General features: G+C 38.2%; 1 protein-coding gene across 3 annotated transcripts in view; it reads right to left on the reverse strand.

Annotated features, from left to right (window-relative positions):
• Positions 1 to 15800, reverse strand: part of TMEM244 (transmembrane protein 244) — a 418478-nt gene that overhangs the window by 149010 nt on the left and 253668 nt on the right. For 2 of the 3 annotated variants that reach the window (XM_044085007.1, XM_044085016.1), the window contains 2 exons: positions 11493 to 11618; positions 10640 to 10684 (listed from right to left, as the gene is read on the reverse strand). In XM_044085007.1, coding sequence (XP_043940942.1) covers positions 10640 to 10684; positions 11493 to 11618 — 171 coding nt within the window. The remainder of the gene's footprint in view (positions 1 to 10639; positions 10685 to 11492; positions 11619 to 15800) is intronic. The other variant, XM_044085024.1, reaches the window with a different exon arrangement.

A 15800-nucleotide genomic window follows, 5' to 3' on the forward strand; every position in this document is an offset into this window, starting at 1 on the left:
ATAGATAAACAAGTCATCTAAATATGAAAATATGTAGAGACCCTGTAGCCTGCAATAAGCTATAACTGGAGCTAGAAACTTTGTGAACACTCTTGGTGCAGTGGATAATCCAAAGAATAAGCTAGAGAACTGACAGTGGGATCCAGACACACAAAACTTAAACACATGAAATCTGGATGAATAGGGTGGTAATGATAAGCATCTTTTAAATCTAGTGCTTCCAGGAAACTTGAATGAGGAAGAAGGGGTAACAGGTTGTGAAGTGACATCATTTTGAAATTGGGCACTATCACAAATGAGTTTAAGAAAGAAAGAAAGATCCAAAACTGGTCTGAAACCATTTTCTTTCTTTGGTACTAACCTGTTTCCCACCTGGGAAAGGGGAATTACTTCTTTCATTTCCTAAGACAAAATGTGATGATGGACAGATGGAAATAAAAGCATACGGTCTTGAGGACGAGTAATCACCCCTAGAAAGGAGGAATTTCTTCCTATTGCCACCTGTAACTTTGACAAATGATCTTCAGTACCCATTTGTCTGAAACTATCTGTTACCAAAGACCCTCTTTTGTTTTCCAGAAAGTCTGAATCTCCAATTTTAAACAGATGTTTTTTTTTTCTTCCTCTTCTACTTCTTTTTTGGTATTAAGAAATGTAGGTATTACAGTGCAAAAAGAGAAGAAAAGCTAGACAAAAGCATGTTTAGGTTACTAGGGTGTAATCTTGTGTTGTTTAGGTGGGAGATGTGGTGTAAAAGTACATAGATCATAATATATGTAGAGATGATATGTTTTCTCTTATTTTTTACATAGGTGAATGTTTAGATTAAGACCCTTGGCTTAATCTAATAACAGATTTTAAGCAGTAACAAATAAACATGAGAACACCAAATATAATGAAAAGTTTTCCTTTAGCAATAATGTTTCAGTTTGTCTTTCAGGCTGCAAGAGACAACTAAATGTTTCTTTTTTCTCTTAACATTTCCATGGAGACAATCTGATAATAGGGCAATAAAACACAAAACATTGGTTTCTTCAAAGCTAAAAGTTATTGATTTATGAAAGCATACAAGTTGTTTTCATAATTGGGAGGGGAATGGGATAAAGATAAAAAAAGAGCAAGCACCAATTAGTGTATGTAGAAGCACAGGTGATAGCATACTTCATAGCATGGATAACCTCAGTTTCATATTAATTAATGCCTGTTAGCAGCTGTCTATTTGGTAGAAAAGTTTGTATTAGGAGAGTTACATTTTATTATCTGAAGATATACATAGTTATTTGTGCTTGTATTAAGTTAACAGGTTATAGGGTATTCTGTGGGGAGAGTGTTTGTTTTTTTGTTTGAGGATTTTTATTAAAACAAAGTCTTCTGAAATGTGACATAGGTTCCATTGTCGATAACAAAAAACTGTATAAAGGATTGGCCTGTCAAACATTAATGAGCGCATCTATCACAAAAGATGGAAATAGACATTTTAAAAAGCTGCTATATATAATAGATGGGAATAAGGACGCCTTACCATAATGGTGACACTTTCCATATTATCTTGGAATGCAAATGGTCTCACAGGTATAGATAAAAAGAAAAGAATACTTAATTATATTAAGACATGTAGGGTACAAACAGCAATGCTACAAGAAACACACTTGGAAAGAAATGAGCATGTGAATTTGATAAAGAAAGATTTCAAAATAGATATTCGGCAGAATATCAGAGACAAAGTAAAAAAGGAGTACTTATATTAAATGCTAGAGGAGTTTGAGTAACGATAGAAGAGAAAAAAATATAATAATGGCAGATTTGTGGTAGTAAGGGGCTACTGGTAAGGGATAAGGATCACACTATCATGTATTATGAAGCTTAAACATTTTTGGTAGAAATAATCAGATTTCAGCAGGGAATATTACTTAAAGGTGAGGGCTGGAATTTGATTTGCAACAAAGATGATGTATTTGGGGGGACTAGAAGGGAAATATAACAAAAGGGGTAGATTTCTGAAGAAATGTATGAAAATATTTGGCATGAAAGACATGAATTCAGTAGTAGGAACTCTGAAAGAATTTACATAGTATTCCCCAAGGTACAATAACTGGGCTAGGCTAGACAGAAATTACATTTCACAGGAACATGTACATTTAATTGAGAACTTTGACACATACACATCTAATAAATATTTCAGACCATACGTCAATAATTACTAAGATAAAAATTCAGGGCAATGAAGTAAAGATGAGACACTGGCACTACCCCACCTACTTGTTAAAAAAATAAAGAAATATAAGGAATAGGTAGTGGGAACTATTTTGAGTTATTACGGAAGGCAGAAAGTACTCCAGAAGTTATAGCTCATGGGTGGGATAAAATGAAACTGGAGTTTAAAAACAGGGCAGAAATAAAAGAAAAAGAGATCTGGTTAAAAAGCAATAATAGGAATTATTTAGAGGGCTGACAAAGGGAATTTCACAGAAGAAGAAGAAGCATAATTGCAGAGTGCTAAAGAGAAAATGACAGTAACTGGATAATATGCATGAGTTTAGAAAGATTGCTGTTGATAATAACTACAGAGCACAAAAAAACATTTAGCATAGCTACTTAGGCAACAGAAAGTAGAAATGGTTGTTGCCAAACTTATGGAGCCTAAAACAAGAAAAATAACCAGGGATCCTGAGATATTTTGGAAATTTTATGAAAAAGCACAAATGGAAATATCTATGGAAGACTTAAATTTGCCAAGATTAGAAGCAGATGAGGCTCAGCAACTAACAGTTACAATAGGAGGAGATTACATAAAAATGGTGATGTATAACCAATCTGTTGGAAAGTCTCCGTGAATAGATGGTATTCTGGTAGAAGTTTGGAAGCTAGGAGGGAAGAATGTGATAAAGATCTGGAAGGTTTTGTTTAACAGTATTTTAAAAGGAGGGGATGCATCAACACCCTGAACAAAAAGCTGTGGTGACTGTAGTACCTAAAGACGGTAAAGACCCATCTGATCCAATTTCATATAGGCCCATTTCAAATTTAAACCATGATTATAAAGTGTCTATGTCTATAAGGGCTAAAAGAATGGCAAAGGTGATGCCAACATTGATAGATATGGACCAATGTGCTTTGTGGATGGGAGGCAATCATATGACAACATTAACAGAACAAAGATCCAGTGGGAAGCAGAATGTAAGAAAATACTGTTGTTAGCGATGTGTCTTGAGGCACAGAAAGCATTCAACACAGTAAGATGAGATTTTATGAGTAGGGTAATGGAAGCATTTGTATTTCCTGATATTTATTATTATAAGGTTAATTTGAGGGATATATGGGTATTCTGAGACAGTTCAATTTTTTTGGGGGGGGTATAAAATTAAAGAAGATAAAATAAAGGCTACAGTTATAAATTAGGTGCCTACACATAAACTGGTTCAGCAATACCCATATTTATGGGGACATGATAAAATTAAGTATTTAGGAATATGGGTTAAAAAGGATTCTGTTTTTGGCATCTAGGGAAATGAAGAGATTAAACTAAAGATAATACAAAAACTGAGAAACTGGAAGCTCTTGCCTATGGATATGGATAGCAAGATACAAGAAGTAAAATATTTTTAGTCCCTTTAGTTTTATACATATGCTAGGCATATTTTTATCAAACAGAGGAGAAGTTGTGGATAGTAATTAATAAAGAGTTGAAGGATTTTATTTGGGAGGGCAAATGGGAAAGAATCAAGTTGGATAAGTTGACCCTCCCATTAGAACAAGGAATATAGGATTGCTTGATTTGAAGGGATATTTTAAAGCTACACAGTTAAGCCTCTTATACATAACACAAGCAGAAGGCTACAATTCAAAGTGGATAGGGATGATGATGAAGCTGGGGGGGGGGTGGTAATTCAAGAAATAAGGAAAGAATGGGATTTTGGCCACAGATCCTTAAGAAGAATAACAACAGTCATGTAGAATATTATATTTATACAGTATCAGAAAGTATACTAAGAACTAAGCCAACATGGGAATGCAGAAAGGAGATTCTGCTAATAGGGATGACTGCAAGTAGGGGCACAGATAATAGGCAAGAGGGGGCTGGAATATACTGGAGGAAGCTGACAAAGGCAAAAAGGCTTTGAGAACAAATAATTAGAAAGGGAAAGGTAACGGAATGTGAAGAGTCCAATAGATCCTAGGCCTTAAACACTTGTCCTATATGGACAGACTCAAAAAACTCCAACTCTTCTATCTCATATTGCCTACTTAGAGGCGATCTCTGCTTAACTTACAAAGCCATGTTTGACCCAGCTCTGTTAGAAATGCTACATATAAAGAAATCCCAATCCCTCCGCACCATATGCTCCAGAGACCTCAACCTCATTACCACAATCAACAGAACAAGCTGGAGGGACAGGTTCATAACCCAGAGACTGCCCATGCTATGGAACAGACTTTTTATACATGTTAAACAGAGCACCTCACCGGCCCTCTTCAAGAGAAATCTTGATGAGTGGATGGGAAATAGAAAATTCACCCCAGGGATCACTCCAGTGGCTCTACTTGACAGAAGCACTGGGAACTAAGATCGATGCCAGGGTAATCCTGCGGGCTAGGCTTGTAAAGGCTCCAGAGCCATTAGCCTAGTACACACCTATGAACCTATAAGACATTGGATTACATGCTAGTGATTGCCTTCTCTATCAGGGATTGATATCAGAGTATAAACAAAGAGAAAATGGATAGGGGAATCCAGAATGAAAGAGCTGCAATGATTGAGTTTTTAATTAAATCTAGAACAGAAGCTGCTGTCAAAAATGATTAATGAGTAGGGCATATAAAATACTACACAATAACTATAGGAATCACTTAGAAGAGATCAGAAAAGATTGGTAAGGGAGATTAGATATGTAATTCCCAAAGAAACAATGGGATGATATATGTATAGTTGCTAAATATGCAAACAAAATCTGAAGATTTAGGATTTTTTTTGCAGGTAAGTGTTTGCATAGATACTTTTATATTGAAAGAATTTTTCCTCAGGTGGATGGCAAATGTTGGAGGTGTGAAATGTAAGAGACAGAGATACCTGGGAGCATATGTTCTTGGAGTGTAATAAGTTAGCAAACTTTAAAAGGTCCCTACATAGTACTCTATCAGGGATACTGGGTGAGCAAATGAGTGTAACTAAGGATTTTTTTATCTGTGATACAGGATCTAAATTGTCTAGACATAGTCAGACTTTGTTCAGTTTAATTCTTATGGCTTCCAAAAAAAAGCAATTACTAAAAAATGAAAAGTCAAAATCTAAGCCAATTATAGCTAAAGTAATGAATACTGTAATAGAGATAAAAGGACAGGAAGTGGGGGCCTTAGAAAAGGGTTGGAGTAAATTACATGGAAAATGAAAATGATGGGACCAATACACACAGAATAATGTTTTGGTGGAGGAATAAGGTTTAAGTCAAGGCAGTAACTGAACTATTTATGTAATGTTGCTTTGATTATATGATATGTAACTATATATGTGATGTATAATGTTTCTAAATGTGAATTTTTCAATATGGTTTGATTAGTTTTATATAAATGTAAGTTTGCCAGCATCACAAGTCATAATTCAATAAAGGTGTTTAAAAATGCTGCAACATCTCCTGTGGCATCTACTTCTCTGAAGTAAAGGCCAATACCAAAGGGCTCTGGCTGACAAGCTGGCAGATGATTGCAAGCTAGCAGCAGTCACTGAATGCCCAAATGGCTTTGCTATATTGCAGGAGGATTAGTTCCAAATGAATAACTGGTGTCAAAATCATGGAATGAAACAAAAATGCTAAAAAATACACTATTGTATCATTTGGGAAGTCATCTACCCAGGGGAACTACCACACTGAGAATACACCCCTAACAGTTTACCCAGTTGTTTGAGATTTGGGAACATATGTGGACAGTGACTTAAGTTTCAACCATCATGTGTCCACTGTCATAAGAAAGTCCTATATTGCACAGCTTATAAACAAAGGGATTCTGTCTAGATCTAGGGATGTAATTCTCCCCATTTACTCAGCCTTAATTGATCCAATCATTGAGATTGAATATAATGCCTCCACTGGTATGTACCTGTCCAGACACATTCAATAATTGAAATGCCTACAGAGATAGCTTACTAAAAAAATACAAGGCCTAAACAATATGTCTCACATGCACTGACTCAAAGCCCTGTCACTATACTCAATATCCTACAGACTGCTAACAGGTCACCTGTGTTTGACATACAGGGCATCATCTGATTCAATACTGATGGATTTACTGCACATCAGCAAATCAAACAGCACTAAAAGTACTCAGTCTAGGGATTTTAAACCTCTTTGCAACATCAACAGAAAGGTTTGGACAGACTGGTATGTCTCGCAGAGGATACCACTGCTCTGGACCGGACACTCATCCATATAAAACAAAGCTCACCCCTGTGCATATTCAAGAGCAACTTGGATGTATACATGGGAAACAGAAAATTTACCTCGCATCTGTCCCCATATTATTAATGGACAGAGATAACTCCTACATCCCTTATCCCATGCATGAGTCCCCTCAAATTATCTATGGTGAGATCTTAGTTATTCTTATTAGGGGTAATATAGAATTATCAACCATGGGATGAAGTAAGGCCAATCTAACACCAAATGGGATGTTAATTCAGTTACCAAAATGGAATTTGGCTAGGCTTAAAATAGTCCACAAGGTTAACTAGCCTACCGCTTGCCTATGAACTTATATAAAAATAAAAACAGCATGGATTCAACAATTAAATGGAGTATTACAGATAATCAATTTTCCAGAAATGTGCAACTAAACTGAGAAAACTTGAGTTTTTACATGGATATTATTGTACAATTATTTCTATACCCTACAAGACTTGAAAAAAAATGTTCCCACAGACATACCCTACAAGACTTGAAAAAAATGTTCCCACAGACAAGTGGTATATGCTGGAGATGTTGTCACTAAGAAAGACAGTCATAGGAGAATATAGTTTGGGAGTCTGTTAATAAAAAAATGTATTGAACAATATGATAATTGTTACAGTGGAAGAGAATTTAACCTCAGCATAGAGATGTGCTTAGCTGAGTTTGGTGCAAAATAAAATGTACAACAGAGGTGAAAACGTTGCTATCTTTAGTGCTGATAGTGGTTAAGAAACCCAGCCATAACTAGAAAATGGATAACCAGAGAGCAACTGCCAGTAAGAAAGGTAAAAAAGATTATTAGAGATTAAAAACTGGGAACTGAGAACTATAAGAGATCAGAAACAAAAGTCACTAGTAAAAAAATTGGTTGTATGGGATTCTGTATGGAAACTGAGAGTTTGAAGAGGACACTGACATGGAACACAGCACCTAAGATATAGGTCTATCTAAAGCAAGAAGACTGTAATACAGGTATGAATTACTGGTCAAAATTTTATGATCTGGAATACAGTTGTAATAAAAAGTATGGTAATTCATTAATATCCAGAGCTGACACATCTAGTACCCAGTGCCTGTTCCTGATATAGCATCCCATCCTATCAGCTCTTCAAGTGAAGAGCCAGTTAAAAAAAAAAAAAGATATCTGTGTTTAAAATGTAGCAAAAAAAATGGACTTTGGCTTTTAATGTAGACAGCTGGTTGGTACATTTGTATCAATCTACTTCCTGCAGTAGCGCAATACATGTCCTTCCTCAGCTCTTCAAGTGAAGGGAAAAAAAAGACATCACCCCATCCTTGATACAGTACTGTTAATACCTTATCTCAAATTATAATGTAAAAATAAAATGGTGGCATAAAATAAATAGTTGCTCTTTAAAAAAAAAAAAAAAGAAAGAAAGAAAAGCTAGCCTTTTCACTCCTGATCACCACAAGCTGATTTCTTCTCTTCTTTTCTCCCCGAGAGACAGCAGATTCACAGCTGACTATGTCAGTTAGTGGGACTGTAGTCAGAATTCTGTGGCTTTTCAAGCAAAGTCATATCTGCTGATGTGTTTGATGATTATTACAGTGGGACAGGTTTCCAGATGCAGTCCTACATGTACTCAGCCTCTCTCTCACTCCCTCTATACAAACTTTACCTCCCCCATATCTTTATTTTTTATCTTTTTGTATTCTACAGCTCCTTTTCATTAATGGCATTCTTTCTTTCTTCTGGATTTTGTAGATGCCACTGAGGTATCTTAATAATTCCATTATTTCCCACCACCTCTGAAGCTCTTATAGTCCCCCTTAGAATTTTGATAAATGTTGTGTCAGAACTTGCACAGCAGTATTGTCCTTTTTTTTGAAACTGCCCCCATTCTTTGTCACTGCAGACAGCTTTGGCTCTCTGTATGCATCCCATTACCACTCCAGCACTACTTTCAACTTCTGCATATTGCTTACTTACTTTTAGGCCCTCTGATACTGAATACCCTTTCTACTGAAAATCTCATTTCTGACTGCATTGTTCTTCCCAGAATACTATTTTACAAATGTATTACTCTCTACTTATGAGTAATCAATCTAAGTTGCCACATTTTGACCACAGTGTCATACTTCACCACGAAAATTCTCAACTGTTTCATCCCATCTTGCATCAACATTTTTTGCAGCTCTGTTTTTATTTTCCGCATTTTTTTTATTTTACTTAATTGGAAATGTTAATTAAAAGATATTAAAGAAGAATGGCCAAATACTGGAATCCATAGCACCCCACAGTGTGGGCCATTAAGTATGAACTCCGGCTTTAAGTATGTCCAACAGAATTTTATTCAGGCCACTGCCAAGAACAGCCCAGGCTGCCTAGACTGTTTCTAATATTTTAAGTAAAATTATGTGAAATGATTTTCCAAAGTTTATAACAAATGCACATCTGTGGACATTCCTTGGTTACAGTACCTTAAACAACATGTCCAAAATGTCTATAGGTACTCAAAATTATTTCTTTCAGAAGTGATTCTGTCATTGATACTTGTGCATTATAGTGGGTAATCTGATGGTCTGCAAAACTTGGCAATTTACTTTACATTTTGTTTCATGTAGGTATTATTTTGCTTTTATTTCCTAAATACTAAAAAAAATGCAACACTTCTTCACTGTCATACCGTACATGCTCCTGTATTCTTAAATAAAACCTCACTATTCCTGTCCTTATCAATATCTGCTCCCTAATGTATTTTAAAATGTTTCCTATGCATATTCAGCATTTCTTTTTATCTTTTTGTCCTCTTGTATGCCAACCATCTAGCCCTCACTTATCAGGCTTAGCCTTTTTGCTCGCCCATATGAGGGATTTACATATTACCATATGGGAGTGAGAGACACTTGCAGAAGAAATCCTACAAGCAGCCATAAGGGTTGCATGTGCCCTTATCAGCATCCCTATAACTGAAGGCATTTCTATGGTTCTAGCCCCACCCCGGGTAAGGAGACAATCTACCAGCATCACCACGGAAGATCCAGTATGCCTTCTCCCCACATTAATGTGTGCTTCTGTACATCTGGTAATGATGGCTACAACCAAGTGATGGCTCAGTGAGTCAAAACCCACCCCCAGGCCAAGCACCACACCGCACCACCTATCCCTTCTCTGAGAGGTGTGACCTGTTTGCTTCCAGCTCTGCATTGCTCTCCCTTGCAGGATGGGTTTGGTCATCCTTACCTGCCTGCACTGTCAAGCATCTGAGCTGCTAACTGAATTTGGGTCATCTGGACCATAGTAAGGACATTATCCCTTTATGCCACATGTGCAGGTTCATATTCAGCATATTTCAGTGCAATATGGATTTATTTTTAAAAGTGACATTTTTTTCCATGTTTGGGATGCATTCATAACAAAGTTACTGTTTATCTCATGTACATTTTGCACAGATGCACTATGCTTTAAACCTGCAAACTTAATAAAAATAGTAAATCTGAAAAAGAATAGCTGTATCAAAATTATTTAAATAATGAAAGCAAGACATATAATAATTATATAATTTCAAATATGTTACTGATAAAAAAATAATGAAAGTTATATTACACAAATGATTCCTACTTTATGGAATAAACTGCCTTATTGTGTAGTGCCATCTATGATTCTGTAGTGTTTTAAACTTTCATTAGAGCATGTACAGCTAGTCAACAATCCAAATTCAATATATCTGAATCTTCTTGTTCAATGATAGTTTGCTTTGAGAGCTGTACTTGAACCATAAAACACTGCAATATACTATATAGTTACAGTTCACAAATCTCCAGTTTGTAATTAAAAAAAAGAAAGAAAACAAGAGTTGTGTTTGATAAAGTGGCAGGAAAAAATTAAGAATAATTTTTTTTATTTTTCTTGACTTTACATCCAGTGTCAACAACTGCAAGGACATGTAATAAACCTCATTTCCATTTATATACATGAACAGCCTAGATGCATTTGCCACAATTTTCTTAGAGATGTGAATTTTCTTTAGATGAATGTCTAACCAATTTTCCAATTCAAGATCCCAGTATCTTATAAGTAAATGTACATTCTATTTTAAAATAATCAGAGAGAGTTTACTTTTGACATATTTAAATCACATAAATGAAAGTCTATTTTCTGTTTCGTCTTATTTCTAAGTAGATTACAAACAATTATTTAAAAGTCAGAAGCAAATGCATTCACCCAAGTAACTTACCAAGTGCAAGCCACCATTGCCAAACCAGTGGAAACTCAGCCATAACTAGAAGAAAACGAGAATTTGATCAGTTTTCTGGTGCTTCTGTTTGCTTCACTTTCTATCCTCAGTGTGCCTTCCCTCTTTGGCCAGCCTCCCAAACTCTGCCAGCCAGCTTCTCTAAGAATGATTAGTTTTCCATGCTCCACTTAATGTGCTAAGGCTTCCCATTTGTTGTTACACTGTATTTTTCTCAGAGGATGTTCCTTTATCAAAAATGCTTACCAGACATTCTGCTCCATGCAATTAGTTGCATACAAGAGGACAAAAAAATAAAAAAGGAAATGCTGAATATGCATAGTATGCCTGGGACAGCAGTTTGGATGTGGAAGCAAAATCAAACAAAGTAACTTCTCACAAATTATCTCCTCCTTCCATCCTATCAACAGCTCCTGACTGTACTGGTATTTATGACAGTCAGATGGTACTATCAGAGTGCAAGCTGGAGCTTTACCAACTTACAGAGGTCACTATTTCACCTGAACACCAGTCTGAATGATTTCCGCATATCAATGAATCATGCAACCACGTGTAAGCTACGTTTTATACCTCTATATCATTAAGCCAACTTCTCTTCAATTTTGCTGAAATTATTAAACTTGAGAAAACATAAAAGCACTATCACATGAATGGGCACTGCTTTTAAAGGTGGATACTACTGGGGAAATATGTGGAATCAAGAGTAAACTGCATTATCATCTATGCAAGATAGCAAAGAAGCTTTTGTTCTAACTTTATAGCTCTTCTTCAATTAAAGATAATATATCTCCACTGCTAGCCCATGGATACTTACCTGTAGCCCATGGATACTTACCTGCTGAAGTCAGCGAAACATGGACGAATGTAACAGTAATAGCGTAATCCCATACCCATCTTTTTACCACAACAGCAAACAATAGTCCACAAATAAAATATGTCAACTCCATTGATAGTAAATTCACTGCAAAAAAGAAAGAAACCCTATAAGGACACCTATGACATAGTTATTGAAGTACTTGCCACAGATTACTTTTTATGTACATACTCTTCCCTACATTAATATACAGTTGCAGACGTAATTGTACAATCTTTAAAACATTCAAGAATCAGATGCAGCTTGACTGTGTATCATTCCTGATGTGAGAGTACAAGGCTTCACGGAAGTCATTTCAAAAATCACATCATCACTTCATAGGAAAAAACATGAATTCTACAAGAAACTGAAAAGAAGGGTCAATTTCGTGTGTGTGTGTGTGTGTGTATGTGTGTGTGTGTGTGTGTGTGTGTGTGTGTGTGTGTGTGTGTGTGTGTGTGCACGTGCATGGGGGGGGTTACTATGAATCATGTTTCTTTTTGTCAGGATTCAAAATATTACAACTATAACATCTAAATGAAACAAAGTCACAAACAAAACATGCAAAACATTAAAAGCAATGTTTTTGTAGAAGCCATCCCACACCCCAGATCTCTAAATATAAACTACCTCTGACATTGTGCAAACTTGCAGAAAGGGAAAAAGTGATATTAATCAAGAAACTGATCCTTTTCCCTCTTCTCCAAGTTCTGTAGACTCACAGCACAGTAAAACACCTGCAAGAAAGCAAGATCTGATGTACTAAGATGATAACAGCATGCACATGATCAAACAGAAGTGATATTTTGACACTCAACTAAGTAATGCAATGTTAGTGGCAGTAATCTCGAATAATACAAGTACTACTTTGAAATTTTCCATTTAAATATTTTTAGCAAATTTGTTCTACTGTATACCAGTGAATACTCAATTCTAAATTACAATAGTGAAAACAGAGATCATGGTATACTACAAATTAAAAACTACAGTGGGAAACAGTCTCAGATTCGAAGAGAAAATGTTTTATTAAAACTAAAATGCAAATGAAAAAAATCCCTTTGTACATCATTTCAGAACGACAAAGGATGCAAAATCCAAATTTTTCAATTGTGTTGAATAAAGAGGTATGAGCAATCATTCAAAAGCAGCAAAACACTTCAGGATGAGATTCATACATATAGTAGCAAACACAAGCACCGCAGGCTCTTTATATACACAAACACACAGACATAAGGTAACCATATGAATACCTGAAAGTCTTAACTGCGAGTCTTGGATAAGTGAGATGGAGGATTTGTATACTAAGTCTGAAGGATTTGTAATGTGCAGAAGTGGAGGATTTATATACTATGACCATAACCATCCTATCTTGCAGCATCTCCCTTTCTCTGGGGTACAGCATTTTTGGAGGTAGTTGAGGTAAGTAGCAGGGATGTGAGGGTGCATCCTCCCATATTGGGATGCAGGGAGGGTTGCCCCTTGCAAAAAAATTAGTTAGAAACAGAACAGCGAGTTTCAACAGAGTCTATATCACGTGGTCGAAAGTTAATAATAGCGAACGACCACAAATTTGAAAATACCAGAACTTGAAGTTGCAATTGTGGGGGGCTGCACCCCCTATACCCCCTGCTAAATATATATACCAACTCCGAGATCACACTACAGTGAGGAAAGGGCAAATACCCCTATCTACACTGTAGTGCGACCCCACAATAACAACTTCAAGTTTCGGTGTTTTCAAAGTTGTGGTCATTCTCTATTATTAGCTTTTGACCACGTGATATAGACCCGTTTCAACATACGCTTATCTAATAACAGGACTCAAAGTTACAGGTCTTGGTTTTAGGATAAGCAGCTGAGGCATAAACAAGTGTGTATTGTGTGTATGTGGTCCAGTGATCAAAACAGTTAGTTATGTACTCACCATAACGATCGATGTATGTGGTCCATCTCGCCTACATTCATTACTGATGGGTTCGGAGCCGACAATCGGCTCCGACTCGGCCGACTATTTTCAAGCACGAAGTCTCTAATTGGCTGGGCTAGCTGGTATCCCAGGATGCAACTCTCCCAAACCTCCAGATCTTGTTTGCATAAATCGCAACCACTCCACACACATCAACCTTACTAAGAGGATTACCATCCCCAGGAAGGGAAAAAATAATCCAAATCCTTCAGGCAGGGGGCAGGTGGGAGGGTACGTAAGAATGCAGGCGAGATGGACCACATACATCGATCGTTATGGTGAGTACATAACTAACTGATGTTATGTAGTCCTATCTTGCCTACATTCATTACTGATGAGACAGCGTCCCTAGCTCCCTAGCCTTGGACCGTTCTGCCCAGATAATGCCCCCCTCACCCTATCTGGGAGGCATCCATGGTCACTGTGGCAGCCGGAGAAAGGGGAATTAGATTCCTGCCCTTGTTCAGGTTGGAATGACATAGCCACCAATGGAGATCCTGCTTGCAATGCTCTGTGAGGAGAATTGGGTGAGAGAGGGGTAATTTCTGATAGGACCATTGGACTGAAAGCAGCCACTGAAGGATCCGCATGTGAAGCCTGGCTAAGGGTATTAGCATGATGGTCGCCGCCATGGAACCCAATAACTGAAGAACTAACCTGGCTGGGACCTTCTTCTGGGGCAATAGAGCCTGTACCTGAGATTGCAACACAGTTATTCTTTCTTGAGGTAGAAAAACCCTCATTAGAACCGAGTTTAATTCTGCGCCTATAAAGACAACACGCTGTGAGGGCAGCATGGCAGATTTTTCCTAGTTTATTGTAATCCCTAACTTTTGACAAAGATTTATGGTAGCCTCCCTGGCTTGGATGAGGAGATGCCTGGTGGGGGCGGTAAGGAGCCAATCGTCCAGGTAAGGAAACACCCGGAATCCTAGACGTCTCAGGTGAGCTGTCACCACTGCCAAGCATTTGGTAAACACCCTGGGGGCTGTGGTGAGACCAAATGGCAGGGCTCAAAACTGGAAATGACTGGCTCCCAGCCGGAAGCGTAAATGAATCCTGGATGTCTTGTTTATCTTGATGTGATAATAGGCATCCTTGAGGTCGATGGAGCACATCCATACTCCTTCATCCAACAATGGGAAGATGGATTGAAGAGTGACCATTCGGAATTTGGATTTCAGGATGTAGCGATTTAATCGGCTGAGATCCAAGATGGGCCTCAGGTCCCCTGTTTTTTTTCGGCACCAAAAATAGTCTTGAGTAAGTTCCTGATCCGATCTGGACTAGGGGAAACGGTTGGATGACTCCTTTTCTTAGTAGCTTTGCTATTTCTAGCGCTACTTGATCCCTTTGACTGGGTGGAACATCGGGATTTTTTTGATTAAGGGAGGGGGTGAAACAAAGGGAATGGTATAACCTCCGGTGATTATTTGAAGCACCCATCGATCCCGAGTGATGCTCTCCCAGGTTTGAAGATGCTTCAAAAAACGACCCCTGACTGGCTCCGGAGCAGCACAGTTGGGCAACCCCTCAGGGATGCTGATAGGAAGATCCGCGAAAGGAGTCGCGGTCTCCCAGATTGCGGGGGCCTCCTCTGCCCCTAGGACGGCGTATTCCAGAATAATTTCCCCCACCTCTGCCTCTGGAGGGGGGCTCACCTTGAGTGGCTGGGAAAGACTTTTGTGATTTTTTTGAACCACATCTTCCCTCCTCTCTGAGCCTTGGGATAAGACCTAGAGGGAAGAAAAAACAGGCCCCTATGGCAGATAAAGTCTTACCCTCCTGTTCACATCTGGTGAGAGTCTCTTTTACTTTGGGTCCAAAAAGAGAGGACCCACCAAAGGGGGTGTCCGTGAAGGAAGACTTAAAGGCCTCCGCGAAGTAACATAGGTGCATCCAGGCTTGTCTCCTCAGAGCAAGGCCTGAGCTAGCTGCCCTGCTCGCCCCTTCGGCTGCATAGGATATGAGCCTCATGGATGAGTTAGCTATGGAACCAAGGGTAGACAACTGGGCGTTAACAGTCTGTGCTAGCGCCTCAGGCATGTTACCCGTCAAGGTATCTCCCAACTCTTTGAGGAGATCCCGCTGGAGCCGAGTAAAGTGGCAAAGGCAATTCAGGGAGCGTAGTGTAAAGGTCGCTGAAGACAGGGTGCGCTTCCCATAACGATCCATACTCCTGGACTCCTTGTTAGGAGGATGGACTGAGGAAGAAGCCTCGGCAACTTCCTGCTGAGTGGCTGATGCCACCACCATGGCATCTACAGGGACCGCTTTTGTCAAAAACTCTTTCCCCGGGGGAGCAGACAAGAACTTGTTAGGAT

Source organism: Protopterus annectens, chromosome 1.part1 (genome assembly GCF_019279795.1).
Source record: "Protopterus annectens isolate FY-2018-M chromosome 1.part1, PAN1.0, whole genome shotgun sequence".
Classification (NCBI taxonomy): domain Eukaryota; kingdom Metazoa; phylum Chordata; order Ceratodontiformes; family Protopteridae; genus Protopterus; species Protopterus annectens.